We start from the raw sequence: 26,011 nt of genomic DNA on the forward strand, positions 1-26,011 counted from the left end.
TCATCAACATGTTCGCTTGGAAGGAAACTGGCTACACTAAAAACACTAAAGTGTTCTTTAAAGTTACAATATATAGACAAAATAAACATAAGGAAATGATGTATGAACCACTAAAATATAAATCTGAGTTACATAAAATACTTTAAACAAAAATTCAAAAATGACTTATTTCAAACATTTTTGTATGACATTGGTTTCATATACTTATGAATTATTTTGTATGCTTTTTCTAAAAAAAAAAAAAAAAAAAAAATGTACAAAAAAAAAATTGGACCGGAAGGTGGTGGATCCATAAGCTAAATGCTCTTTATAGAGGAAAATTATTTGTTTCTGCTGCTTTTCAAAGACTTGATTTAAGTACACTGAAGAGACCCACATAGGGCAAAACCCAAACACATTATCACCCTTCATGTAAATTGCTTCCCAAGCACATTATTTTAATGCACCGCAATATACGCCGAAATGCTTGATTGCTTGAATGTTGAGGCCGGTGTCAATACAAATGAGATGATATAAGAATGATGTCATTGTTTATATAATCATTCCTCTCTATAGATAATTCATTGCCGTAAAAGTGCCAAAGTGATGCCATTTAAGTGTTCTGAGTTCTCTCTGAGAGGCAGTTTTTCATAATGCTGGAATTGTACATGACCGCGAGATGCATTATTGTATTGTACGTAGACATGGTGTGGTATCTTAAGCAACCATTACACCTTGTACATATTTAAGTATATTCCCTTCAGAATGTAGAACATAGCAATGCTTTAGGCTTTAACAGGTGATATTACAAGTCTTAACTTTTGACAAAATATATATATTATTGTTAAATGCAGATGGAGATTATGTTATGCTTACAGAGGAATGTTGTGGTATATTTTTCTACCCATGTCTGTGTTATGAAGCTTCTGTGTAATGACCATAAAAACAACTATCTGCACTGAAACATTGTCATTGCATTTTTATTATGAAGCTCAAACATTTTCTCGGTTGACCAAGCAAAGGTTTCTGCACAAAGCATTCATCACAGAACAGGATTTAGTAAATGAATATGAAACTGAATTATTTACAAGCACCCTTATGCTTCATTTCAAATTGAATATTACTACAGTAGTACTATGGTATATGCACCAAAATACCATGGCTACTACAGTAATACCATGGTTAATTTTCTTAAGGGTTGTTTGCTCAGGCTGTATTCAGTTTTAAAAGCATGACCTCAAATATCAGCAGCATCTAAAAACCTTTAAGGCTAATTTTCACTGTAATGTAGCATGTAAGGAATCATTTATTTTTATATTATATAAAAAGTTTAAAGAATACTTAATGTTTTTGGTAAATTCTTTCATATGAAAGTTCGTCTTTATTATTAGTGTTTACAAAAACAAGCTGTGGATTCAAAAGAAAAGAAAAAAAAAATAAATAAAAGGAAAAGGAAACCAGTAGACAAATCAATGTTTACCCACTAGGAAAATAACCACCAAAAACCTATATAAATACTCCAAAGTGGTCTTGTGTGTGAGCACACACACACACACTTGTGTAAGTGCTAGGTGAAAAGTCCATTCAAGTTGTCATGAAGCTCAGTACTTTGCCTCATTATGGGCTCTTTATGACTGAGCTGTGTGTTTGGAGATTGAGGAGTGTGTGTGTCAGCAGTCCAGTGGGGCCATAAGTAGCTGTAGCTCTTTGAAAGTGCTGCCATGACGACCAACCTGCTCCGCCCGGTTCTTCACAACATTACTGAGGTTCTTCAGCTGCTTATAGCATGCTTTACATTTCTGATGCCTGAAAAAAAAAAAAAAAAAACCTTGTACAACAGCCCGACACAAAACCCGTTCTAGTCACATGACAAAAACCACAAACAAACATCTGCTTAAACTGCAGGGATCTCCTCTAATAATTTACCATTTAGCAGCTATTGGCTCATTAAAAGGCAAAATTAAACTAACACTTTGCTTTAGTTAAACTTATTTGGTTACATTGTTAGCCATGGGCAGAATATGTTTGGCTAAAGTGAGGATCATCAGTAGATCAGCCAGCACAGCAAACCCAGAAAAAGTTAAGGAATGTTTATAAAAAAAAAAAAAAAAAAAAAAACAATAACTAACACAGAGACTCAAGCTAAAAAAAAAAAAAAAAAAAAAAAAAAAAAAAAAAAAAAAAATTTCACAGCATGGGTGTTTGTGTACTAACCTCTCCTCTCGAGTAATGTCTACTCCTACAGATGGAGGAGCAGCCAGCGTGTCTGAGATTAAAGGCCAAAAACGCTTCAGAATCAGCTTTAAAGATATACAGCCAGTCTGTACATAACTGTAGAAAGACAAGGAAAATGTGTTACTTGATTGCCTTGCCTATACAGTGTTGATAGATCCATCTCAAAACCTTGTAAACTTGCTCGCTGTTTAAATCCATAATTAATGTACTATCACCCAAGCAATCAAAAAAGAGATTAAGCAACTGATCTGAAATGCTTTTTGCGAGCAGGAAATGTATTAGCACCTCCTCGGAGCTGTACAAGAGACGCTCACCGGATTCTGATGTTAGCATGAAGCATAAATTAAAATAAAATACACCCAATATTTTGCCCATGTGTAATGGAAAAATTTCCATTTAACGCTTTAATAAAAAGAAGTGTAATATAGTAAAATTACTATACAAGTATACGCAATACGTACAGAAATAAAATTTATTTACAAGCACAGGGTCCTAAAGTTGTTAAAACCCATCCCAGTCCAACAAAATACACAGACAGACCTGCCTCTCAGATGGGTTACATACATAGACAGCAGCACAGTTAAAATTATAACCATTAGTAAGTCACCTTTCATATTTGCTCTGCAGCAAATCCTCAATCTGTGGCAAGATGGACGTGCAGAGGTCCAATTTCCACAGTGAACTAAAAGAGAATAAATTGTTATTATAACTTCTGCTAAAATGATGCTGGGAAGTGAGTAATCATGCGTGTGGATGCTTACGGTTTAAGGTTGAGTATGTTAAGGACGTCCACCACAATAGAAAGATCATTCATAGATACAGCTGAATCCAGGGAAGTCTGGGCAACATGCAGGGAAATGCAAACACTGCTTTTAGTGTACTGCTGCTTTCAATAATAGCCCATTACGGCATTTACTAGATTACATTAGAAATACATTTTCGATGTGCCGCAGTAAATGTATCCATCAGCCAGTAACAGATCTCTCGTTACGATCCGTTTGTCCCACTATTTACCAAAGCTCATCAGCTTGAGTGCTGTTGCACTTACCTTGACATCTCCACTGGCCCAGACGGAGCGTACTGTGTCCAGGTTTTTATATCGACTGGTCAGCATTACGCACATGGTGTCATGCCCCTTCCTGATCTGTGCTAACGCCTCTTCATCTCCCATCACCCCGGCTTTAGCGTTTCGTGCATGCTGTTAAAACAGTACTCAACCGAATGACTCAGCATTACATAACTGGTACAAAAGTGGTCAGTATAATACTCTTTTAAAAAGGCAACAATGTATATTTTAGGTATTATGTACCCTAAAAAAGGTACTAACATGCACCCTTTAGGGGTAAATAAGGAGCAAAGGAATAGTGTCCTAGATTGGTGACAGCCGACTCTGGCTACAAAAGAAAAATGCACAATATAACCTAGAGCACTCTTTGTTCTTTAGCATTTTGTATGAGATGAATTGGTAGTAATGAAGAATTGCTATATTTATCAACAAAGCCACTCATGGATCCATTTAGGGATATCAACATTACCATAGAAACAGGTTATCAAAAGGTTGTGAACAGCTCCAAGAATCTAATAATTAAAGCAATTCATACACGACATGAACACAGCATAATACAAAAGCGAATCATCTTAAGGGAACAATAGTGCTAGACAGTAATGTTAAACATCCATTGAACTCACAGAAAGGAAGTCCCCTGCATTGAGGCCAATTGGCTCGTTGCGTGCTGAGAGGATGATTCCTGTAGAAGGTTTAGGTTTGGTGGTCGTAACCACAGGACGAGAGGGAGAGGTCACTGATGTGGTCACCACTGCTACTGGACGGGGAGCAGCAGCGATCACTGTCGGTTCCACTCTTTGAACTGGAGTAGAGGAGGTAATGGGACCTTTCAACTGTCCTGCCTGAAAATACACAATCATCAAATCACGGCCTACACTTAGGACGTGCTTTATCAAGAGACATTTAAGAAATGGAAAACCTACCCTGTCTATTACTGGAGTTACAATCTTAACCGCCGGGCCAGGTTTCTCAAGTACACTCTCTGAGAAAGAGTGCTCTAGGGGAGCTGGGAAAGGTTCTGTTCTTTTAGGTGGCGTACGTGCTGCATGGAAAAACAGAACAGGAAAGACCAGAAACAAAAGCAAATGAGATTATATACCATGGCACATGTGAAGCAGCATGTGAAAATTGCCTAACCTAATTTTGTGCAACTAAAACTCACAGATGACACTGTGTGGCTGAAAGATCTCTTTATAATCTTCTGGGTTGGTGATTTCTGCACTGCTCTCTTTGTCTTCTTTCTCATCCTCACTGCTGGGGCTTCTCCTCTCTCCTTCTGGACTCCGGCGATCGGCCTCTGAACTCTGCTTCATCCTACACGAAGCACAAGATCAGCAGCCTTAAATGCATTTCGTTTTTGCACTGTTATGACATGTTAAGATAGAGATACACAATTCAAAAGTTTGGGGTCAGTAAGATTTTTAATAATTTCTTAAGTCTCTTATGCGCACAATAGCTGCATTTATTTGTAAACGTCTCTCCAGGATTCTTTGAATAAAAAGGTCAAAAGAACAGTATTTGTGATTTCTGACTTTTCTAACAATGTTAAAGCCTGTGATTAATTTAACACACCTTTGCAAATAAGTAATTTAGATTTAAGCTTTTAATCAAAAGCAACTGCCTTCAAGCTAAATATTTAAATTCACACATTCCCTGGGAACCTTTTGAACATTTACTGTGGTTAACAGTAACACCATGCCGTTTAAGGTACAGTGAGTGTAAAAACACCATGCTGATGTTATTTTCCAGACGTGACTTTCTAAGGTCTACATGAGTGTATGCAATGTACATCCACAAGTAAGACAAAAAGAATCTCACTCCTGTCCAGTGCAGGATGTAGTGGGTCGTTCGTAATTTCGCCTTAGTGTTGTTCCTAGTGCAGATGTGGGAGCTGGGATTGGCTTGTCCTGAATCAGCCCTTGGATCACAGATCCTGACTTCTTCACTCGGCTGAGATCAACGACGTACCAGCTCACATTATTTTGACTGTAGGACACCGCAATCTATTGAAGAGATGGATGACAGACACTGTTAAAACGCCTTTTAACATTTTCCTCCAGAAGTGTTTCCCAGAAGTAATTTCCGGTCAGATGGCCCCTGTACACGTCTTCAGAGATCAGAGTGGAAATGGTCACTACGGGACCTCTCCCACCAAACAGGTTTATTTAATCATCCCAGAAAGAAAGAGGAATGCTAGTTCACAAAATAGTACAGCTCCACGTCTGTATGTAAAGTGTAAAAGATGAAGTACAAACCATTTGGTTGTTGCTGATGGCCAGGTCAGAAACTTTGCCCCAGCCTACATGCACTACGTCAAAGCAGCGGTCAGGCTCCCAGCCATACACTCGTAGTGTGTTCTCCGAGCCACTGTACAAACAGCTACCATCAGGATTAAACAATATACTCCTGAGGAAAGGGAGGAAAAAAAAAAAAAAAAAAAAAAAAACAAAAAAAAAAAACAGATTTCAGCTTGGGGTCAAACAGAGAAAAGCCAAACATATCCAGACTAGAAAGCAGATAATCACCTCACAGCTCCCGTCTCGCCCTCTGACGAGCCAATCATGTTGAATTTCTCCAGGTCCCACAGCTTAACAGTCCTGCAGCAAATACACAAAATACATAAAGAGGGTGCCAGAATAAACCTGGGCAAAAGCAGCACTGAACATTTAAACTTAAGCCACATTTATAGACAGTCAGACAAACACAACGTCACACACAAACACTCAGTACCGATCTGCACTCCCAGAGGCGAGCAGGTACTCATTGGGGTGGAATTGCACAACATTGACTGCTGATGTGTGTGATGTGAATTCAGTGATCATCTTGCCTGCTATCAGATCCCACAGCTAGATGGGAAGCAGAATGAGTGTACACATTAAAAACCATTCCTTCATTTAACAAGGGAAGATAAAGTCCAAAATTGAGATGTTCAGCATAGCTCTCACCTTTATTGTGCTGTCATCACTGGCTGAAGCAAGCCACTTCCCATCGGGACTGAAGGCTAGACAGTGCACAGGCTGAGTGTGACCCTGCAAAGAAACATTAATATTAACCGCATAAACAAGGCCATCGCCACATTCATTAAGAGCTTGTGCATGTGTACCAGATTTAAAAAAAAAAAAAAAAAAAAAAAAAAAAAAAAAAAAAAAAAAAAAAAAAAAGGCACATTTTATTGGTTTTGCATTTAAAGCCTTTTAAACACAAAATGGATTTCCTGTTTTAAAGAGAAAGCACATAAACCAAAGGCTGAATCTTGCAATACAAGACAAAATACACCATTACACAAAACAGTAGAGTAAGATAGATTGAGAGCACCTCACTAATCCACAGATTAATCATGAGCTCAGACACAACTGACTTTTAAGAGTGATTAGCCTGGCTTCTGATTGTACAGACACACAAACCCAACATCAGTCTTGTACTTGCCTTATATCTGAACACACATCCTTTCCTTCTCACATCCCACAACTAGACAAAAAAAAAACAAAAAAAAAACAAACAAACAAGTATATTACACTTTGAAGAAATACACAATCTCAATAAAACATAGCACATGAGTAAGAATCAAATTCTTTGATTACTCTATAAAGCATACAACTTTTTATACAACTTTCAAGTCAAATGCATATAACGCACCTTAATATTGCTATCCACAGAGCCAGACGCCAGGTATTCTCCCATGGGGTGAAAATCCAGACTGCAGACACTGGCCTTGTGCCCCATCAAAGTGCGCAGAACTAAAAAAGAAATTAATTAGGCTGTGGATAAACATACTTTGAATGATTTGTCCATCTCAGAAAGTGTTTCTGGTCAGATGGCCCCTGTGCATGTCTTCATGGATCAGGATGGAAGGATCACTACAGGACCTCTCCCACCAAACAGGTTCATTTAATCATCCCAGAAAGCAAGAGGAATGCCATTTCACTACATTTGCGTTTCTAAATCATCTCTCTCTACATCAAATATTGGCCTGGTGCCCCATTAGTGTGTCAATTCAAAAGCAGGCAGACACATTTATGCCCATGACTTATCAGTTAACATCGACTGGGTGAATCTCAAAGACTGTCAAGAAAGTTGTGCATCATATTTCACCATATGACCCTAAAGATGCAATTTTACCACAAATAAAATGAAGTTTATATTTAGCACCATTAGAATATTTTCAAAATATAATTTCTAAACTCAGACCCACTTTGAATTGTGTCTTTCCTAACAATTTGACACAAGTACACAGAAATTAATGACACCCAATATAAAGGGGGACCCTTCTCTTGATTTTGGAGATCAACTTGCGCTCCACATTTTCCTTAGATTTGATACAAGATTTTTTAAGAGATTCACCCAGTTTCTTAAGATTTTATGTTAACCAAACTGCAAAAGCTGTAGCACAAACCGCATACTTTTAGCAGCCTCCAAATCCCAAAGCCGGAGAGAGCCAGACTGAGAACCGGCCACCACACGCTCTTCAGAGCTGTTGAACTGGATACACTCCACAGGGCTGGTGTGGCCCGTCAGACTCTACACAACAGACATACACTGCATCAAATAGCTGCGAGACACTTATTTCTCTCAAATAAACAACAGAGGGGGTTTTACCATAATGCAGTTTGGTTTGCTGACAGCCCAGATATTGACTCTGCAGTCCTCGCCGCCAGTGGCCAGCAGGCGCCCAGACGCTTTCCCCAACACCAGTGAAGACACATTGCTGGAGTGAGCCACAATCTCCTCTGAACAACAAGCATGACAAAATAAAAGCCAGTCACATTTACCACAACTTCAAACAGAGATCTTGACTATTTAAAACATTCTGCCATCTCAAGGCCAGGAATTTATACTCACGCAGTTTCCATGATGTTATAGTGGTGTTGGTGAGAGCCATTTTGATGATCGTGTGATTGAGTCAACTCACTCTGCTCATTTCACCAACACATAAATGTTAGGAATGTGACCGTTTTACTTTATCTTCTCTGTCCATCTGTTAAAGTGAAAGTTCAAAGACAGACAGCAGAGTAAATATGCGGAGCATAAGCACTCTAAACTTCAGGACACCCCACACCAAAAAGTGTCCCTCTTTCATCACTTTTGGACAGATCACATTCTGCCATTAGATAATGAATGAATACATCTTAAAGCTTAGATTATAGTTGTATTATGAACAATTACCTGGGTCTATAGAGAACAATGTGTGAGGGGCAAAATTTAAGAAACAAAATTAATACATAAAGCCTATTTTGTTTTTATTTTTTAAGCTGCAACATGACACTTCATCCTTGACCTTTCACGACTGGCTTTTAAAGTACAGGTCAGATTTGGTCTAATATGTGTGAAATCTGACAGACGAAAGACAGAAAAAAAGTTTTTATTTTTAAACCATTTCATGAACTTGCTTTACCTTTTCTTGCAAGTAAACAACTTTTTCACAAAATCCCAACTTCTTTTTTTCTCTTGAAAACATCTCAAAACATTTAATGAGCAGCTATGTTCTTTACTTCATTTCATCTGAATAACATTTCTGACATTTCAGTCAAAAGTCTTGAGGTTAATTGATGTAATTGTGTATCTAAAAAATAAAAGATCTGTGACATTGCATCATGTTGAATAAGCTTTTGTGCTTCTACATTAATGTGGAATTTGTAGACACTACTGTTTTTAAAATTTGAAATGTGAAAAAAAATAAAATGAGTCCTTTGGGGTAAGACATAAGACTTTACTTTTTTTTTTTTTTTAACTCATTGCAATTTATTGGGTTGTTTTTCAATAATTCCATGAATTAAAAAAGTAAATTTCTTACATTCTCGATATGCATTAAAAACTACAGGCTAATTGAGTCAACTCATTTAGTTTTAAATGATAGTGTTGCTATGATGACATACATAATTATAATATCGGCAACTAAACATTAATACATTCGTATACAAGTTATAGAATAAATTTACATTTCAGACTAATCTTTTTATTGGTTATTCACTTACTACATTTTAAATTATAAACAAGATTAGCAAGGGGTGGCTTCTTTGTCCCAGGTAACGTTAGGTGTCATGTTACCCCGATAGTAAACACACATTGTTCTTTGAAGCTCACAGAACACCAGTTAAAGCAGTTATTCGATGTAAAATCATGTTTATCATGAGAAAGCGCTCAAATGCAAGGCGTTTATGGACAAAGAGCAGTCGTGTAACGCCGTTTCAAACTATGATCTTTCACGTGTGGCTGAAACCTAACCTAAGTAGTCGAATTAAACATTTATACATACACCCACTTAAATAAAGCCCGAAACTGGTGCTAGATTGAACATATCATCGAGGTATATCCATCTGAAGTCACTTCGCCACGCGAGCATGCATCACCGCTAGCACTTGTATGTGAAAATAAACAGTTTTTAAGCGATCAATCTTCTTTCCATCCTTATCTCTTTTTAACTCCGTTAAAGGCTTTACTAACAAGCCTTACTGATACACATAGTAACGTTAACAGGTTAACGTTAGAGACTTAAACTTGTTGTTGTCGGATAACTTTCCGCTAGCTTAACAAGGTGGCTAACCAACTCATCTGAACTGGAAACAAATATCCCGCATTTACTTGATTGTCTTATCTGCTGTGTGACGCTGTTAAAGTCCAGGAACCGTTGGCGTATATTTATGAGAGGAAAGTTGACGATAACCCACTCGACGGATAAACGTCGACCCACTTTACACGCTTAAATGTTCCTGTTGTCGTGTTGTTTCTGATTGGTTGCTAACCAAGTTAGCGGTAGCATAGCAACAGTTCTCCTTACCTTCCTTGTGTTGGTGACGGTCAGTCTGAATTAAATGGAGACTCTCATGGCTGCAGTCTGCAGACAGACAGATCAGATCAGCACTAATGGGAAAAAGATTAGTTAGGACGAGAAAAGATTCGAGTGCGCGCATTTCACCGTGCGCATGCGCATTGGATTCACGTCTTGATCTCAATCCGGGTTCTGCAGCAGTCTTTATTTAACACAGGGATGTCACGTCAAACTCAGTTCCTGGAGGGCCGCAGCCCCTTAAGAGTTTATTTGCAACCCTGCTCAAACATACATACATACCATAGTTTTCAAATAAGCCTGAAGGACTTGATTAGTTGGATCAGGTGCATTTAATTAGGGTTGCATCTAAACTCTGCAGGGATGTGGCCCTAAAGGAACTGAGTTTGATACCCCTTATTTATTTCAAGTCACTTAGCTGAGGTTCCAGCCTGAAGTTCAGACAAGGGAAAAATCTGAAATGTACAGCACCAGGGGTTATCAAAATTAAAAAGAACCTCTTGCCTAATTCTGAAGGCCCCTCAACAGTAATCATCTAATAATATATTTCAGGTCTTTGAAAACACTACTAAAAAGCTCATCAGTTGAACCAAGTGTGTTTGACATTAAAGCATGTTGTGTTGGGACAGTCTCCAGGAATGTTGTCCGAATGATCCATTCCAAGGTCCCATGCTCATCCAGGACTGGGTCCAAATGAGCCAGGAACTGGGGTATGATTATATCAGTTTTAAAAGAAAATTCACATCAGCTCATCATTTTATAATAGTTTATTTAGAATCATTGGCTCTCCATAAATTTCAGCTGAAGCAACTTATTTTTATCAGGTTGTCAAGACACAGTTTTGCTAATTTCTTTAGTCCACTGAAATGTTAAATCAATTATAATTTTTTATCCTTATCTACTTTGTGTTCCCTCAAGGCAGCACCTGTAGCTTCTCCAGAGCACAACATGTCAAAGATAATTACCTTTGATACTGATTCAGCACATGATTCCCCCGATACAGAATAAAAACGATATTTTCTGAAAGGCCAAAGAGGGAATTCTAAAAGCCAAACTCAAGTGCTGTGAAACGTCATGTGGTTGGTTGGTGAAGCTCATACAGCCTCAGGTCTAAATTTCTGAAACTGTAGCTGCACCTGCTGAAAAGTACTCAAAAGCAACTGAAACTAATGATATGAAAGCTCACTATAGTAAGCAAATGCATTTTGTGTGAGTTTAACTCACTTGTGGAGCCCCACTCAGAGGCACACCTGAGCTAGAGATTTTAAGATGGACAAAGTAAGAGAAAGGAACCAAAGGGCTGAAAAGGACGGAGCAGTTCATGACAAGTGAGAGAAAGTCAAAGGCACTTTACAGTGCTCTTCTATTGTCTGGACTAACCTGTCCTAACAAATATCTCAGAATAATTTAGATTGCATGTTCTTTGTAATTGTACAATAAACGTAAAAAAATAAAAAATAAACACGGACAGGTCTAGAATCTCTTCATCTGTCGTCTTTCCTGACGCCTCTGTTTCTTGTCATTCTTCTCGTTCTCTTCAGGGGCTGCCTGTGATTCAGCAGAAAACCAGGGGCCCAGGAAGCTCACCCACAATAAATGCAAAGCCCTTGCAGGTGCCTGGTGTGAAGAGAAAGCAAATGATACAGTTTCAGTAAAAATGTAATTGTGAAACCTCAAAGATATCACACTCAGAGCAATTAGTCTCACCAACAGCCAGAAGTACCAGAAGTAGGATGACAGAGTGCTGAGGACCTGAACAATAGCAGTAAGAAGAATCACATCCTTCAGGTGTCTGCATGTCAATATATGTATTAAAAAAATAAAAAAACGTTATGGTCATGAAAAGTATTTAGCACTGTCTGGAAATACACATACAAAGGGGAAATAAATGTACAGATTAAACATCCCACTCACTCTGCCATGCCCTGTTCCATATTAAGGTCAATCCCTCCATCCAGCAAGCTCCCATCTTCAGCAAATGCAGGTTTGGCCATTGCTGACATAGATTTGTAGCTGCCAATGTAGACCGCCACTGCGAACAGGAGAAAGAACTGGTGCAAAGAAGACAAAGAGAGAAGTGAATTACATTTACCAAAAGATTGGAAACCGCCAAAAGTTTATCATCTCACTGTTGAGCGAAAACCCCATATACAGTGGTCTAATTAAAAATTAAGCAAAGCCCTAGAGGTAGAGAAATGGATATTACTGTCTATATCACGGTTTTTCAAACTGGGGTCCGCAAGGGAGTGCTAGAGGGGCCATAAAATAGTTCAGAGAAAAGCAGTTTCAAAGGTGTAAAAATAAATTAACAAAATCAAGATTCATATAAACAAATAAGATTGAAATATAAATAATACTCCTTACAGTACTGTACTACACTGATTAGGAAAAATACTTAATAGTGTAACAATACAAAGTAAATATTTATTTTTCAGTACAATCTGGATCTTTATACATTTATATATAATATATGCCATCAACATTTTAGAATGGGGCCCCTCATATGAGGATAATTATGGGGGTCCAAGGCATCTAAAAGATTGAAAACACCTAGTCTATTTGCCACGAGCAGATATGCATGCAGCATTTGCAAGATTTGCTCATACACACCACTGAATGCAAAAGCACAAAGCATGCGTATGCTAAATGATGATGCTCTTATTCACATCATACTCTGACTTACCCATGTCCAGAATGTAGAGGAGTTATAAAAGAGCAAGAGATTGACCACTGCATAAATAGTCTGAAAGAATACAACACCAAGAAATCCATTAAAGTGTCTTTAATGTTAACCATTAGCATGTGCAGAGGCACACTGAAACTCGGATGCATGCCTTACGTTTGCTCCCAGGATGATTCTGCTATAGAACCTCAGAGAACCCTGGTTTTCTTCGTGGATTTGTTTTTTGCCTTTGGTTCCAACTTTTCCTTTTGGCTAACGAAAGACATATTGCTTAACAAGACAGCACTGACACACAGAAAATCACAATCTCGCCTGTCACAATATACAGCTATCACATGGATACATTTAAAGACACACAGTTATTAATCATGTTTCTGATTTAATAGCTAGTCAGGCTTGTCTCATACCGCCATCTCCCCGAGGTTTCCTTCTCGTGCGACTATTTCTCCTGATTACGCCTTTCTCTTTAGGCATCTAAAAAAAAACTAACGGATCTGATCTTTTTTTTTTTATTATTGTAAGGAATGATCATCAAAACCAAACAACTACCAAATAATACCTAAGCAAAATACACATCAGCGCTCGCGAGCACGTTTCCGGCGCTTGGAGAAAGCGTCACAGATGCCAAAAACAAACTGGACTTGACGCCACCTCGTGCTAATTTAATGTACGTACATGACTACTGCAGTGCAATGACAAATTTAAAGCTTTTCATTTTGAATAAACTTGTCTGTACAAAATTCAACATATAGATTTTTGATAGCAATACAAATAACAATAAATCATAGCAACCGAATATATGCATTTTACACTATTAGACCGTACAAGGGTTTTTAGTTTTTCTCCTCCAAAACAAACTGATACCAAAAGTACTTTAGGATACAAGAGAAATAAAGGCAATGGTTAAGGGTGAAGAAGAAGAAGATAAAAAAGATTTTATTTCTCCTAAACCACACAGAACTACCTCTAACACTTTCCTAAACACTTGTTTGTCATTTTATATTGCATAATTGTCCTGATCCAAGAGGCCATTTACCAGAGGTCTAAATGTTGTTTTGGAGGTAAGTTGATATAATGTGTAGCTTAACACACTTTTTAAAATCTTGCAGAATTAACTAGAATTCCTGAAATGATTGCATATATCTTAACAATAAAGACATATGATATCATTAAATCAACAGTTTTTAAGTCACTGCCCTTTTTTGTAAGTTAAAGGGTTTTGAGGTAAAAAAAAAAAAAAAAAAGACCAATGCTGAAGGACATAACGTCTCATGATGTTATGATAAGCCAAAAACCAAGAGCAAAGTCTAAGAACAATTTGTTGTGAACAATGTGCCAAGTGGGCATATATTGACTGCACCAGTCACAGTTGAGTAGAGTTCAATCGCAGTGCTCATTTGTGAAATAAGCTTATTTTTGTCAGTTCATTTTATTTTAAGAATATCTGATGCTGAAAACTGAACATTGGCTGAAAACTGAAAATTAAGGTTGTGCCTCACTGGAGTAGGTACAGACAACAGTGAGTCATGGTGCTTAAAATTGGAAAGATACCAGTTAAACATAATGCTATTTCAGTACTATGAAAATTCAATTCATTTTAAGCTATTTTGTGCATTTTGAAGAGCTCATGTGATCATAAACCTCACATATGAGGCTTTATCCATCACCTGATAAAACAGTACGATAAGTCAAACACTCATTTAGTGTTTACTCCAAATATAAGAAACCACACTAGACTGAAAATACAACTTAGTTTTAGTCACCAGAATATTTTGCCAGAAACAGAAATGTAACAAAAAATGTGTTAATAAAACACAAACTTGGACAATGTCATCATGCATGTTTACATATAATGAACTTTCAGGAACAAATTTATCACGAGTATTGACATTGACCTCTGTTGTAAGTATCATTAACGTGAAACCCATATTGTAAATTAAAGCTTAGCTTTTCACCTACATAATCAGTGTTTCCTGACTCAAGTTCAGCAAAGTTTAAAAAGTTCAGCAGAGTTTAAAGAGGGAGTTTTGTGTGCATGCGTATCAGTTCTCTGTCTTCTTTAAATAGCAGGTTTCAGACGGGCCGTGCAGTAGATCAGTAACCATGTTGACCGCACTTGTTCTGTTGTGTCTAGGAGCCTTTATTCTGTACTTGCGTTTCAGAATTCGACGACCTAAAAACTTCCCCCCTGGACCCACCCCTGTTCCATTTTTTGGAAATTTGCTTCAACTGGACCGAACAAACCCGTTAAAGGACTTCGACAAGGTAAGCACATCAGTTTCAAACACACACATTGGAGACTGCTGCATCAATAAATAATTGAAATAACTGAATAAGTTGCTGGAAACAAGTGATGAAAGGAAAGCAGACTTTGTTCAGTCTGTGGTCTTCAACATGAATGTTTTTGTGCAGTTTGCTCAGCGCTATGGGTCAATCTACGGGCTGTTCATTGGCAGCCAGCCAGCAGTGTTGTTGACAGGTCAGAAAATGATCAGGGAGGCACTGATCACACAAGCGGTGGAGTTTGCTGGCAGACCAGACAACATGATGGTCAGTCATATAACAAATCGCAAAGGTAATGCAGTATAAACAAAATACAGCCAGCATACTACTCATAAAACACAGACAAGCGCATTGCACTCAGCAGAGAATATGATCAAAAAATTAGCTTGAAACACTTCCTGCTGGGCTTAAAGGCTTCCTATCTGATTACTATGTTTGTTTAGGGGTGATCATGGCAAATTATGGAGAAAGTTGGCGGGAACATCGACGCTTTGCTCTGACCACACTAAGGGACTTTGGCCTTGGAAAGAGAAGTATGGAGCAGAGGATTCTAGAGGAGGTCAAATATATCTGCTCACATTTGGAGGAATCTGCTGGTATATACGTTCTCCTCATCTGTGACACTTTTAATCTTTATATGCACGTAGTCCATTTATGCAATCACACGTTCAGTGTCTAATGTTTGAATATAGCCATTTTTATGATCTTGAAATTGCCAGAAAATATTCAAATTCAAGAATGGAAAACATGTCTTTTATCTCTACATCCCTGCCAGGAAAGTCAATTGATCCTGAACATCTGTACCACCAAGCTGCTTCAAACATCATTGCCTCAATCATTTTTGGGTCACGTTTCAATTATCAGGATGAATATTTCCAGATACTGATCACAAGCATCAAAAAACTTACTAAGATTGTCATTGGACAATGGGCGATGGTAAATACAATGAAAAGTAAAGACACTGTTTATTTACACTGAGTGCAAATAGCCAGCCTTGTTGCTGTTTATATATTTTTTTGTTTACACTTACAGTATTGCTGCTACCAAAAATAAATAATATATAGTAGAGACTGTAATTTGTACACAGTTGGATAGATTGTTGACAGACAGAATGTACTTTTATATTTAAGTATTTTATTTTGAATTGCAGCTTTACGAAATAGCCCCAGTGTTAAGGATTTTCCCACTGCCATTCTGCAAGGCTTTTCAGTATTATGGAGAAATTAAAAATCACATTCTTAAAGTTGTGGATGAGCACAAGAAGTCACGTGTTACTGGGGAGCCCAGAGACCTGATTGACTGTTACCTGGAGGAGCTAGAGAAAGTAAGATATATTCATAAGTCTTTGTGTGTGTTACATATTTTTATTGAATTTATCAGCACAATATGAATTTCCGTTTTCAGAGAGCAGATCAACGCACCACATTTGACGACTCACAGATGGCCACTTTGCTGTTTGACCTGTTTGGGGCTGGAACTGATACAACCTCAAACACACTCCACACTTTAACTCTCTATTTGATGACTCACACTCATATACAGGGTAAGATGTATCAGCTCCCTTTATCTTCCTCCCTCTTTGAGAGTTTTTATACTAAAAACTTTTTTGCATATCAGAGTAAATGATTTACATGTTATCCAGGTCATAATGAAAAACTCAGCAAAAAAAAAAACAAACAAAAAAACAATGCCCTGCTTGTATTTCCCGCAACTTTCCTAGCAGGTGCAAATATTTGTATGAACATAAAAATATTCAACAGCTAAGACATAAACTGAACAAATTTTACAGGCATTTGGTGAACAGAAATGTAATAATGAGTCAACATTATTCAATTTCTGGAGCAAAGAGGGGGTCAGTATCAAAAGAAGCAGTCAGAACTGTCCCACAGGTGCATGTGAAATAATTTTTTATGATTCACTGAACAAGAAACAAAAACATTATTTTAACTTTTTTTTTTTTTTTTTTTTTTTTTTGCTGAGTTTATATGATGAATGTTGATGAATTGCAATGTATAAAACCATGTATTTTTTTTGGCTAGAGGTTAGTACTGAATTAGCTGTGGAGTAATGTGTGTGTGTGTGTGTTTTAATACAAATTAATTTTTCTAAAAATAAAAAAGCAAGATGTTTCCTGGCTGGGTTATGGATTTCTTTTTGGATTATGCATGAATGAATAATGTGCAGCAAAATAAGGCTCAGAATGGAATAGTGCATTATTAATCAAATTATTTTATGCTCGTGTTTTATTTTTGTGAATTGTTCATAGCATTCATAGCCTTTCAATGTTTACTTGTGTCTATTAACATCTATTTATACATTTTCAGAACAATGCCAGCGGGAGATTGACGAAGTGCTTGGTGATCGTGAACATGTCACATTTGAGGACAGAAACGCCATGCCTTACGTTCAAGCAGTGATTCATGAGGGTCAGCGTGTTGGGGACATTGCTCCTCTTAGCATGTTTCACACCGCTACAACCAACACTCAGCTCCGGGGCTACAACATCCCAAAGGTGACATTTACTATAATTACTGAATGGCAACAGCTGTTTCATCGTATTACAGTTGTATGTGTTACTATGGCACATACATACATACATACATACATACATATATATAATTACATAAATAAATAAATCCATTAACAAACTATTATTGCAACCCCTAAACAGTATCTTTACTGTAAAGGGACATTGAGGATTGCTAATTTTGTAAAAAAAAAAAAAACATTTGCTCTTATAGGGGACAATTATCATCCCTTATCTGTCATCTGCTCTCAGAGAAAGAAGTCAGTGGAAGTTTCCCCATGAATTCAACCCTCAAAACTTCTTGAATGATAAGGGGGACTTTGTGAAGCCCGATGCATTCATGCCCTTCTCTGCAGGTATGTTATAGATGTTTTACTACACAGTGTAATGAGGTCTTTAAATGATTAAATACAGTGGATATTTTTCCGTAGCACTCATTTAGCCTATAGTGCCAGTGGTGGAAGTTCTTGAGCTGTTTAATTTCACATTTTACACAGAGTCAGTAGTATGACAATAACAATACAGTACGTTAATAATATCAGTAGAAAGCTAATAGAATAAGAAAAAAGGTCCCACTTTGTATTAAGTAGCCTTAACTAATATGTACTTACATTTAAATGTATCATTTGGTACAATGCACATACATGTTTTAACATTGTACTTATATTTTTTAAATGCCTGCATGTTATTACACTGTTGACCCATCCCTTATAACTGAACCCACCCTTAATCCTACCCACACCACCAAACCTGTCCCTAACCGTACTCATATTCCACCTCAATAGCAGCAAAAGTTTTGCAATACAATATGAACACAATAAGTACATTGTACTTATTTTTTTGATGCAAGTACATAAGAGTTAAGGCCACTTAATATAAAGTGGGACCAGAACGAACATTGTGTTTGTATAATGTACATTTACTTTATTCTCTAGGATCTCGTGTGTGTTTAGGAGAAAATCTAGCTCGCATGGAGCTCTTTCTCATCCTGGTCACAGTGCTGCGGCGGTTCCGTCTGGTCTGGCCGGAGGATGCAGGAGAACCGGACTTCAAACTTATATATGGTGGGACACAGTCAGTGAAACCTTACCGTCTGACTGTACAACTACGTACACCTGGGGGGACTTGTAAACCTGTTTACTGAACATACGTTGCCCTTTAGGGACAACATCCCCCAAAAGTGGGTTATGATGTTCACACACCTCTCTCTATACGCAGGGTAAACAGTGGCATCTGCTATTAAACAGATGCTTAACTATTTTTCGCTTTTTAGCAAAAGTGAAACAATTATGACACACAAGACACTAAATATAATTAAGTTGTATAAAATAACAGCCTATAATGCACATGTGAAAACTGGCAAAGAGAATTATGAAAAATACCTTTGCCCTAATTTCTTAAACTGTTTTTTTAATGTGTTTGCTTATTTACTGAACATCTACAGGAAGTTACAAAACATACCAAAATACAAAATCGCAGACAAAAAAATCAAATTACAGAGATTGTAGCTTTTGTGCCAACTAGCCCCAGTCTCTTATATGCATTAAATGTGTTAATGGTCAAAATTTGATAACAATTTGAAGCTTTATTGCATTTATCTTATTTTAAATTATCAAAATTTAAAGTTTATCAGTTATTTAAAACCATTCAGCAGAACTACAGTGCAATCATGAGACTTCCAGTGTAAGAATTTGTCCTTTATTTTTAAATCCACTTAAACACAATTAAAATTTAATACCACTTAGAATATTGCAAGCTGCTATAAAGCTCAGGATTCATACTGAGTGTGCTGTAGCCTACGGTTTGACAATAACCAAACTAAATGTAGTGGCTATGAAATTAACGTGGATTCTATTGTAAAAATATAAATAAAAATCCAAGGGCACTGTTCTTCTATACTGGTGTGTTCTTCCAGCTGCTGTTAAACAAAGAAACATAATATGAGTGAAAAGTTTGAAATTTGAGCCACACAGAAACTTATGTCAGAAGCTCACATTAAGAACAGACGGTATTTTGTTTCTCTTTTCACGAGGGCAGAACCTGCAGTAAGATAAAGCCCAAACGACAGAGAAAGAGAGATACTGTTGCACCGCAGCGTAGCTCCCGCAGTCACACAGACACGGAAACTTAAACACGGTGCAGTTCAACAACAGAACTAAATACACGTTTTCCTACACCTGATACACTCTATAGAGATCAGTAAAAACATGCACTGCAAAAGTGACTCTGTCTAAACCGACAATAACATTTCCGTTACCTGATAATTATCCTCTCCTCACACGTGTATCAACCACGTTGGAGTGACTGCTGACTTTACGTCCTTTCTTCTTCGCCTTGGTGGAAGTGGCAAATATCGCCACCTACTGTACATTTTTGATAACAGCTGTTACTGCCACTGAACTTCTGTTTCCTCTCTCTATATATACAGTCGTGGCCAAAAGATTTGAGAATTACATAAATATTGGAAATTGGAAAAGTTGCTGCTTAAGTTTTTATAATAGCAATTTGCATATACTCCAGAATGTTATGAAGAGTGTTCAGATGAATTGCATAGTCCTTCTTTGCCATGAAAATTAACTTAATCCCAAAAAAAAAAACCTTTCCACTGCATTTCATTGCTGTCATTAAAGGACCTGCTGAGATCATTTCAGTAATCATCTTGTTAACTCAGGTGAGAATGTTGACGAGCACAAGGCTGGAGATCATTATGTCAGGCTGATTGGGTTAGAATGGCAGACTTGACATGTTAAAAGGAGGGTGATGCTTGAAATCATTGTTCTTCCATTGTTAACCATGGTGACCTTCAAAGAAACGCGTGCAGCCATTATTGCGTTGCATAAAAATGGCTTCACAGGCAAGGATATTGTGGCTACTAAGATTGCACCTAAATCAACAATTTATAGGTTCATCAAGAACTTCAAGGAAAGAGGTTCAATTCTTGTAAAGAAGGCTTCAGGGCGTCCAAGAAAGTCCAGCAAGCGCCAGGATCGTCTCCTAAAGAGGATTCAGCTGCGGGATCGGAGTGCCACCAGTGCAGAGCTTGCTCAGGAATGGCAGCAGGCAGGTGTGAGCGCATCTGCACGCACAGTGAGGCGAAGACTTTTGGAAGATGGCCTGGTGTCAAGAAGGGCAGCAAAGAAGCCACTTCTCTCCAAAAAAAAAAAACATCAGGGACAGATTGATCTTCTGCAGAAAGTATAGTGAATGGACTGCTGAGGACTGGGGCAAAGTCATATTCTCCGATGAAACCCCTTTCCGATTGTTTGGGGCATCTGGAAAAAGGCTTGTCCGGAGAAGAAAAGGTGAGCGCTACCATCAGTCCTGTGTCATGCCAACAGTAAAGCATCCTGACACCATTCATGTGTGGGGTTGCTTCTCATCCAAGGGAGTGGGCTCACTTACAACTCTGCCCAAAAACACAGCCATGAATAAAGAATGGTACCAAAACATCCTCCAACAGCAACTTCTTCCAACAACCCAACAACAGTTTGGTGAAGAACAATGCATTTTCCAGCACGATGGAGCACCGTGCCATAAGGCAAAAGTGATAACTAAGTGGCTCGGGGACCAGAATGTTGAAATTTTGGGTCCATGGCCTGGAAACTCCCCAGATCCTAATCCCATTGAGAACTTGTGGTCAATCCTCAAGAGGCGGGTGGACAAACAAAAACCCACTAATTCTGACAAACTCCAAGAAGTTATTATGAAAGAATGGGTTGCTATCAGTCAGGATTTGGCCCAGACGTTGATTGAGAGCATGCCCAGCTGAAAAAGAAGGGCCAACACTGCAAATACTGACTCTTTGCATAAATGTCATGTAATTGTCGATAAAAGCCTTTGAAACGTATGAAGTGCTTGTAATTATATTTCAGTACATCACAGAAACAACTGAAACAAAGATCTAAAAGCAGTTTAGCAGCAAACTTTTTGAAAACTAATATTTATGTAATTCTCAAAACTTTTGGCCACGACTGTACACTCTACCACACGTATTATATCCATATCCTCAATTAAGTTTTAGACACAACAGGGAAATTACTTAAATCAGTCAATTTTTATTTCTCATGTCAATACATCTAGATGCTGTTGTTGTTCAAACAGTTGCCATATAATTTATCAGATCATAATCTTAAGGAATACAGATATACACAGACAAATCACACAAAAACAGCTTTTTTTATTTCTTGGTTTATACTGATTATTCTGATTCCAGTATCTTTGTTATATTCTCATTCATATAATCCTTCTTAGAGAATTTGCCAACCAGACAGGATTGTAAACCATTTATAACCATAGATCCAAATAATTAAGAACAGTATAAATTTGTTTCAATGTTGAGTGTATGAAGGGTAGGAACAAAATGAAGACTATAAATATATTTGTCTTCAGTACATCTCACCACGTGTTCAATGAACAGATCCCTTAACAGTTACCAATGATTTAAGGACAAAATAAGCATTTTAAAACCATGTGATATCCACTAATACGGTTTTAAAAAACATATGATCTATAATTGGGATAATGTGACACTTTGTTATGATCAACATGACTGTGAAAACCACCCCTAGTGTTAAACAAAAAATTGATTTAAAAAGATTCAAGCAATTAAAAAATAAAAAGCATTTCAGAATTCCCAAACATATGCAAACACACGTACACCCAACAGTCCCTGAGAAAATTATTGTGCAGCTTCATGTCACATTTCAACAGTTTCCTTAAAATCACACTTTCTTCAAGTCCATTCAAGACCAGTTCTAAAAATCAGATCTGGTGCTTTAAGACTGGACACGGTCTGGAGGAAGTTCAATAAGGCTTATTGGACAGGAAACTCTGTAGCATCTGGAGAGAGGGACCAGGAGCCCACTGAGGAACCATGTGACCTGCACCCTGCAAGAGCAGAGTTGTATGTCATGCCTTAGTTCATGTAAAAATGTCAAACTCATAATACACACACACACACACACACACACACACACACACACACACACACACACAAAAACAAACAAAAACACAAAATAATATAAAAAATTAAAAAATCAATAATATTAAATGTAATATGGTAATGTATTGAAAGAAATATCATAACCATACAAAATATCTATTTTTTAAAATTATTAAATTTTATTTTTTTGAAGGTATGTCATGGCAATAACTAACTACACCTTGGAAAAGAGCAAGACAGGATACATGGATGCCTGAAACATACCTTGACTGTGAGGAAAGTGATGTTGCCAAATTGCTGGTAGAATCCAGCAATCTGTTTATCAAAAATCCAGGGTTGGTACTGAGTGCTTGCCTTGACGAAGAGGAGAAACTCAACATTAAACCTAGAAAGTGTTACAAATTCTGCAGAGCATCACGTCTCAGAGAACACAGAACTTACCTTCTGTCCAAGCTGCTCAACAAACCACTGGTCCCCAAGGAAATTACAAGCCATATCGGTATCTCCATTATAGACCAAAGCTCTCAGACCCAAGGCCAGCAGCTTCTCATAGACGTCCTTCATAGTTTCGTAAATGGTGTGATACTGCTCTCCCACAACATCACTGGATAAAAAAAGAAGAACAACATATGCACACATGCACTCATGCATACACACACTGAAACTGTATGTGGGGACAGGGGTCAGTTTACCTGCAGATGTCCCATGGTGGTAGTACATCAGGAATGTGCAGCGCCTTCCTCACATCACCTCGGTTAAGCCAGTTCATCTGAGCTGTACTGTTGATGCATGGAGGCACTGCCTGAACATCTGGAGTACTTCCTACTAACTAAACAAACAAAAGAAAACAGTTCTCCTTTGTTTTATCTAGTTTATTAAAGTGCATTGGAAAGCTGCACAATCAGATCGAACAAGACTCACCTTATTAGCTTCCCAGTGCTTCCTGAAGTTTCTGAAAAGATGCATCATGGTGCTCTGAGATGTGACACCACCAGCACAGTCAAGATACAGCGCGTATGTATTCAACCCTGAGTTATAGACTATATTAAATGCATGCGATACCTGCAAAAGTAAGTCAGAAGTCTAGTCACCTTAAATAACCATTGGCAAGTCTGTACAAGAGTTGCAGGCATGTGTGGAGGCATTCATGTTACCATAACAGAGCAGGACTCTTTAGAATTGTTGTAGAAATTACAGACTCCATTTTGACAGCAGTTGTCATTCAGATCCTTCCACAGCCTACAAGCAAAATAATGTTAAAAAAATAAATAAAAATAAACATTTAAAAACCAAAATTTATCAAAATATTCATTGTCAGTATTTCAATATAAATATATGAGTCACCACATATAGAATAGTAATGATTTAGCTTACTGTTCTCCAAACAGGCCATGATAGTTGCCGAAGTAGATTAGTGATTGGTCATTTAGTGCAAAGCTACTAATGCCATTTCCCACAGCAAAGCCCTGCAAAAGCAAACAAAGAAATTATAAAAAATTAAAAGACAGACAGACAGATAAACAGAAAACAAATTTTGACAGAAAACAAATTAAGTATCAATTGTCTTTAAATATTAGTAAACAAGTAAACTACAAAAATGACATTTTATAGACTTTATGCATCAGAGAAACAAGTGCGCAGGCATCTTCAAAACTGTCTTTGAACTTCTATTTTCCGAGCTCTATAGCATCGCTGTTAAAGAGTAATGAGCTGGTGAAGTGGATTTACTTATTGTAGAGTTAATAAAGTTATCGTGTGCATTGTAATGTTCGAAGCTGACATTATAATGAGTGTCTGTAGAGCGGGAATATTTTAAAACCGGCAGGCCATTCATGAATTCATACAACCTTACCTTCACGCTGTGGAAATACAAATGGAAGATAGAAGACAACAGGCACGGTGCTGAAAAGGGGCCAAGCTACATAAGGTCTATACGGTGTATTTTAATAATAAATGACATTTTAAAAATGAAACAAACACATTAAACCTACCTTAAAGTTCACTTTAAGCTGACCTCCAGTTGCTACTCTCAGACTGAGTGTGGGTGCGTAGATGCCTCCATAACTCTCACCAAAAATGAAAAACTCATTCTGGGTGAAATTTGGGAATTTGATGAAAAAGCTTTGTAAAGCCAGGTAGTTGTTATTTGCCACCTAAAGAAAAAGTACACATTAAGGTTTTACAACGGCTGTCTTTAAAGGCTATAAATGTATATGAATGTGTAGACACTTACCTCGTCATCATCGGTTTGATATTTTTGGTCATCGGAGTAGGAATAACCCACTCCAGCAGGAGACTCAAGATAAAGAACATTGGCGATTTTATTCCAGCTGAATTCATTCTCATAAAGTGTGGCTCCATTATCATTAACCTATGGACACAGAACAAACACAATGTTTATTGAGACATTTATGGTTTTGTGTTGTGCGGAAAACACTTTAGACCTCAACGAATGAAATTACATAAATGTTTTTTTCCCCTCTATAAACGTTTCAGCTCTTTAGTTCTCAGCTCTTTAAGATTAAATCATGATAAGTATCAACACACATGAAAGGGGCCGTTCTCTGATAGAAACCCATCCAAAGAGCTGCAGCCTGGCCCTCCGTTCAGCCACAGCACGACTGGGTCCTTGAGCGGGTCCCTCTGAGACGTCACAAACCTGGAATACACTCTCTTTAATGCAATAATGAATAGGCTACAAAAAACATTATGTCTTACTGAAGAGACTTAAACCATAGTACATTTACACCAAAGTAAAGTCTGTTTCCATACTAGCACTCACAATAACAATTCAGTACCAAAAATTATAGATTTATACATTAACAAAATGTAATACAATGCTTTTCTAGACAGGAACCATACAATGGTATCTTTGAATATTATAATTGTCCTAGCTTATATCACAGTACTTCAAAGGACTATGATATCCCCAATATTATATATATATATATATATATATATATATATATATATATATATATATATATATATATATATATATATATATATATATACGCTTTTTGCATTTAAAACATCTTAGTTTCGGCGTGAATGCGGAAACGCCATTCGCCCAAACGTATCCTCAACACAAACAAAACATGCTGCATATTCTCATGCATGCTGATAACTTTAAGACAAAAGACTAATAAAACTCACCAATAATGCAAAAACTTGCCAGAACTGGCCTTCAGATATCCTGACCACTGGCGGTAATTGGGTTTGAAAGACATGCCCGGCAGATCCAGCACCTCATCTGGATCATACAAGCCGCTCGCCACAAGCACAGAGACGGACAGAAGACAGAAGAAGACACGCAGAGAAGACATTTCCAGTCTGATGGACATGGACCCGTACACAAGACTTGAAGACCCTTGCGACCCTGCAGTTTGCGCTTCCCTTTCTCTGACTGTCATATGACTTTTACAGTCGTCAGGTGATGCTGACAAATGTGACTCCGCCCAAAATACCCTGCTGCGCTCTCTCTCTCTGTGTGTAAATTACCACCTTCTTGT

The 26,011-nt window shown here is 37.6% G+C and overlaps 4 protein-coding genes and 1 long non-coding RNA gene across 6 annotated transcripts; 1 reads left to right on the forward strand and 4 right to left on the reverse strand.

The window, feature by feature from the left end:
- Positions 1-943: 943 nt before the first annotated feature.
- Positions 944-10,296, reverse strand: LOC109094324 (katanin p80 WD40 repeat-containing subunit B1). Of its 2 annotated transcripts, none has more exons than XM_042760742.1 (19): positions 10,056-10,296; positions 8,120-8,255; positions 7,877-8,007; positions 7,681-7,798; positions 6,917-7,017; positions 6,707-6,748; positions 6,226-6,309; positions 6,011-6,126; positions 5,806-5,877; positions 5,536-5,686; positions 5,099-5,283; positions 4,443-4,594; positions 4,204-4,322; positions 3,904-4,122; positions 3,263-3,412; positions 2,976-3,052; positions 2,822-2,896; positions 2,194-2,310; positions 944-1,785 (listed from the first exon to the last, which is right to left on the reverse strand). In XM_042760742.1, exons 2-19 carry the CDS (start codon positions 8,157-8,159, stop codon positions 1,650-1,652), a joined length of 2,085 nt encoding a protein of 694 aa, XP_042616676.1. In that variant the 5' UTR covers positions 8,160-8,255; positions 10,056-10,296; the 3' UTR covers positions 944-1,649. The 2 variants fall into 2 exon arrangements, with proteins under 2 accessions (XP_042616676.1, XP_042616677.1); XM_042760743.1 differs by lacking the exon at positions 10,056-10,296 and adding an exon at positions 9,860-10,004.
- Positions 10,297-10,816: 520 nt separating this feature from the next.
- tmem208 (transmembrane protein 208) lies at positions 10,817-13,387 on the reverse strand. The gene is made up of 6 exons (XM_019108054.2): positions 13,155-13,387; positions 12,904-12,999; positions 12,748-12,807; positions 11,979-12,115; positions 11,772-11,856; positions 10,817-11,681 (listed from the first exon to the last, which is right to left on the reverse strand). Exons 1-6 carry the CDS (start codon positions 13,158-13,160, stop codon positions 11,538-11,540), a joined length of 528 nt encoding a protein of 175 aa, XP_018963599.1. The 5' UTR covers positions 13,161-13,387; the 3' UTR covers positions 10,817-11,537.
- A 1,428-nt stretch (positions 13,388-14,815) lies between these two features.
- On the forward strand, positions 14,816-19,125 carry LOC109094310 (cytochrome P450 2B4-like). The gene is made up of 9 exons (XM_042760745.1): positions 14,816-15,012; positions 15,160-15,322; positions 15,474-15,626; positions 15,806-15,966; positions 16,181-16,354; positions 16,435-16,573; positions 17,355-17,542; positions 17,772-17,913; positions 18,493-19,125. Exons 1-9 carry the CDS (start codon positions 14,851-14,853, stop codon positions 18,699-18,701), a joined length of 1,491 nt encoding a protein of 496 aa, XP_042616679.1. The 5' UTR covers positions 14,816-14,850; the 3' UTR covers positions 18,702-19,125.
- Positions 18,963-20,018, reverse strand: LOC122145668. Its single transcript, XR_006160488.1, has 2 exons — positions 19,815-20,018; positions 18,963-19,475 (listed from the first exon to the last, which is right to left on the reverse strand). It is a non-coding gene; the product is annotated as an uncharacterized LOC122145668 (long non-coding RNA).
- Positions 20,019-21,592: 1,574 nt separating this feature from the next.
- On the reverse strand, positions 21,593-25,937 carry LOC109094326 (lysosomal protective protein-like). Its single transcript, XM_042760746.1, has 11 exons — positions 25,656-25,937; positions 25,047-25,158; positions 24,733-24,870; positions 24,491-24,652; positions 23,874-23,965; positions 23,654-23,738; positions 23,421-23,561; positions 23,192-23,328; positions 22,941-23,103; positions 22,764-22,853; positions 21,593-22,444 (listed from the first exon to the last, which is right to left on the reverse strand). The coding sequence occupies exons 1-11, from the start codon at positions 25,910-25,912 to the stop codon at positions 22,361-22,363; spliced, it is 1,461 nt and encodes a 486-aa protein (XP_042616680.1). The 5' UTR covers positions 25,913-25,937; the 3' UTR covers positions 21,593-22,360.
- Between the last annotated feature and the right edge of the window lie 74 nt (positions 25,938-26,011).

This window comes from Cyprinus carpio, chromosome A7 (assembly GCF_018340385.1).
Source record: "Cyprinus carpio isolate SPL01 chromosome A7, ASM1834038v1, whole genome shotgun sequence".
In the NCBI taxonomy this organism is placed as follows: domain Eukaryota; kingdom Metazoa; phylum Chordata; class Actinopteri; order Cypriniformes; family Cyprinidae; genus Cyprinus; species Cyprinus carpio.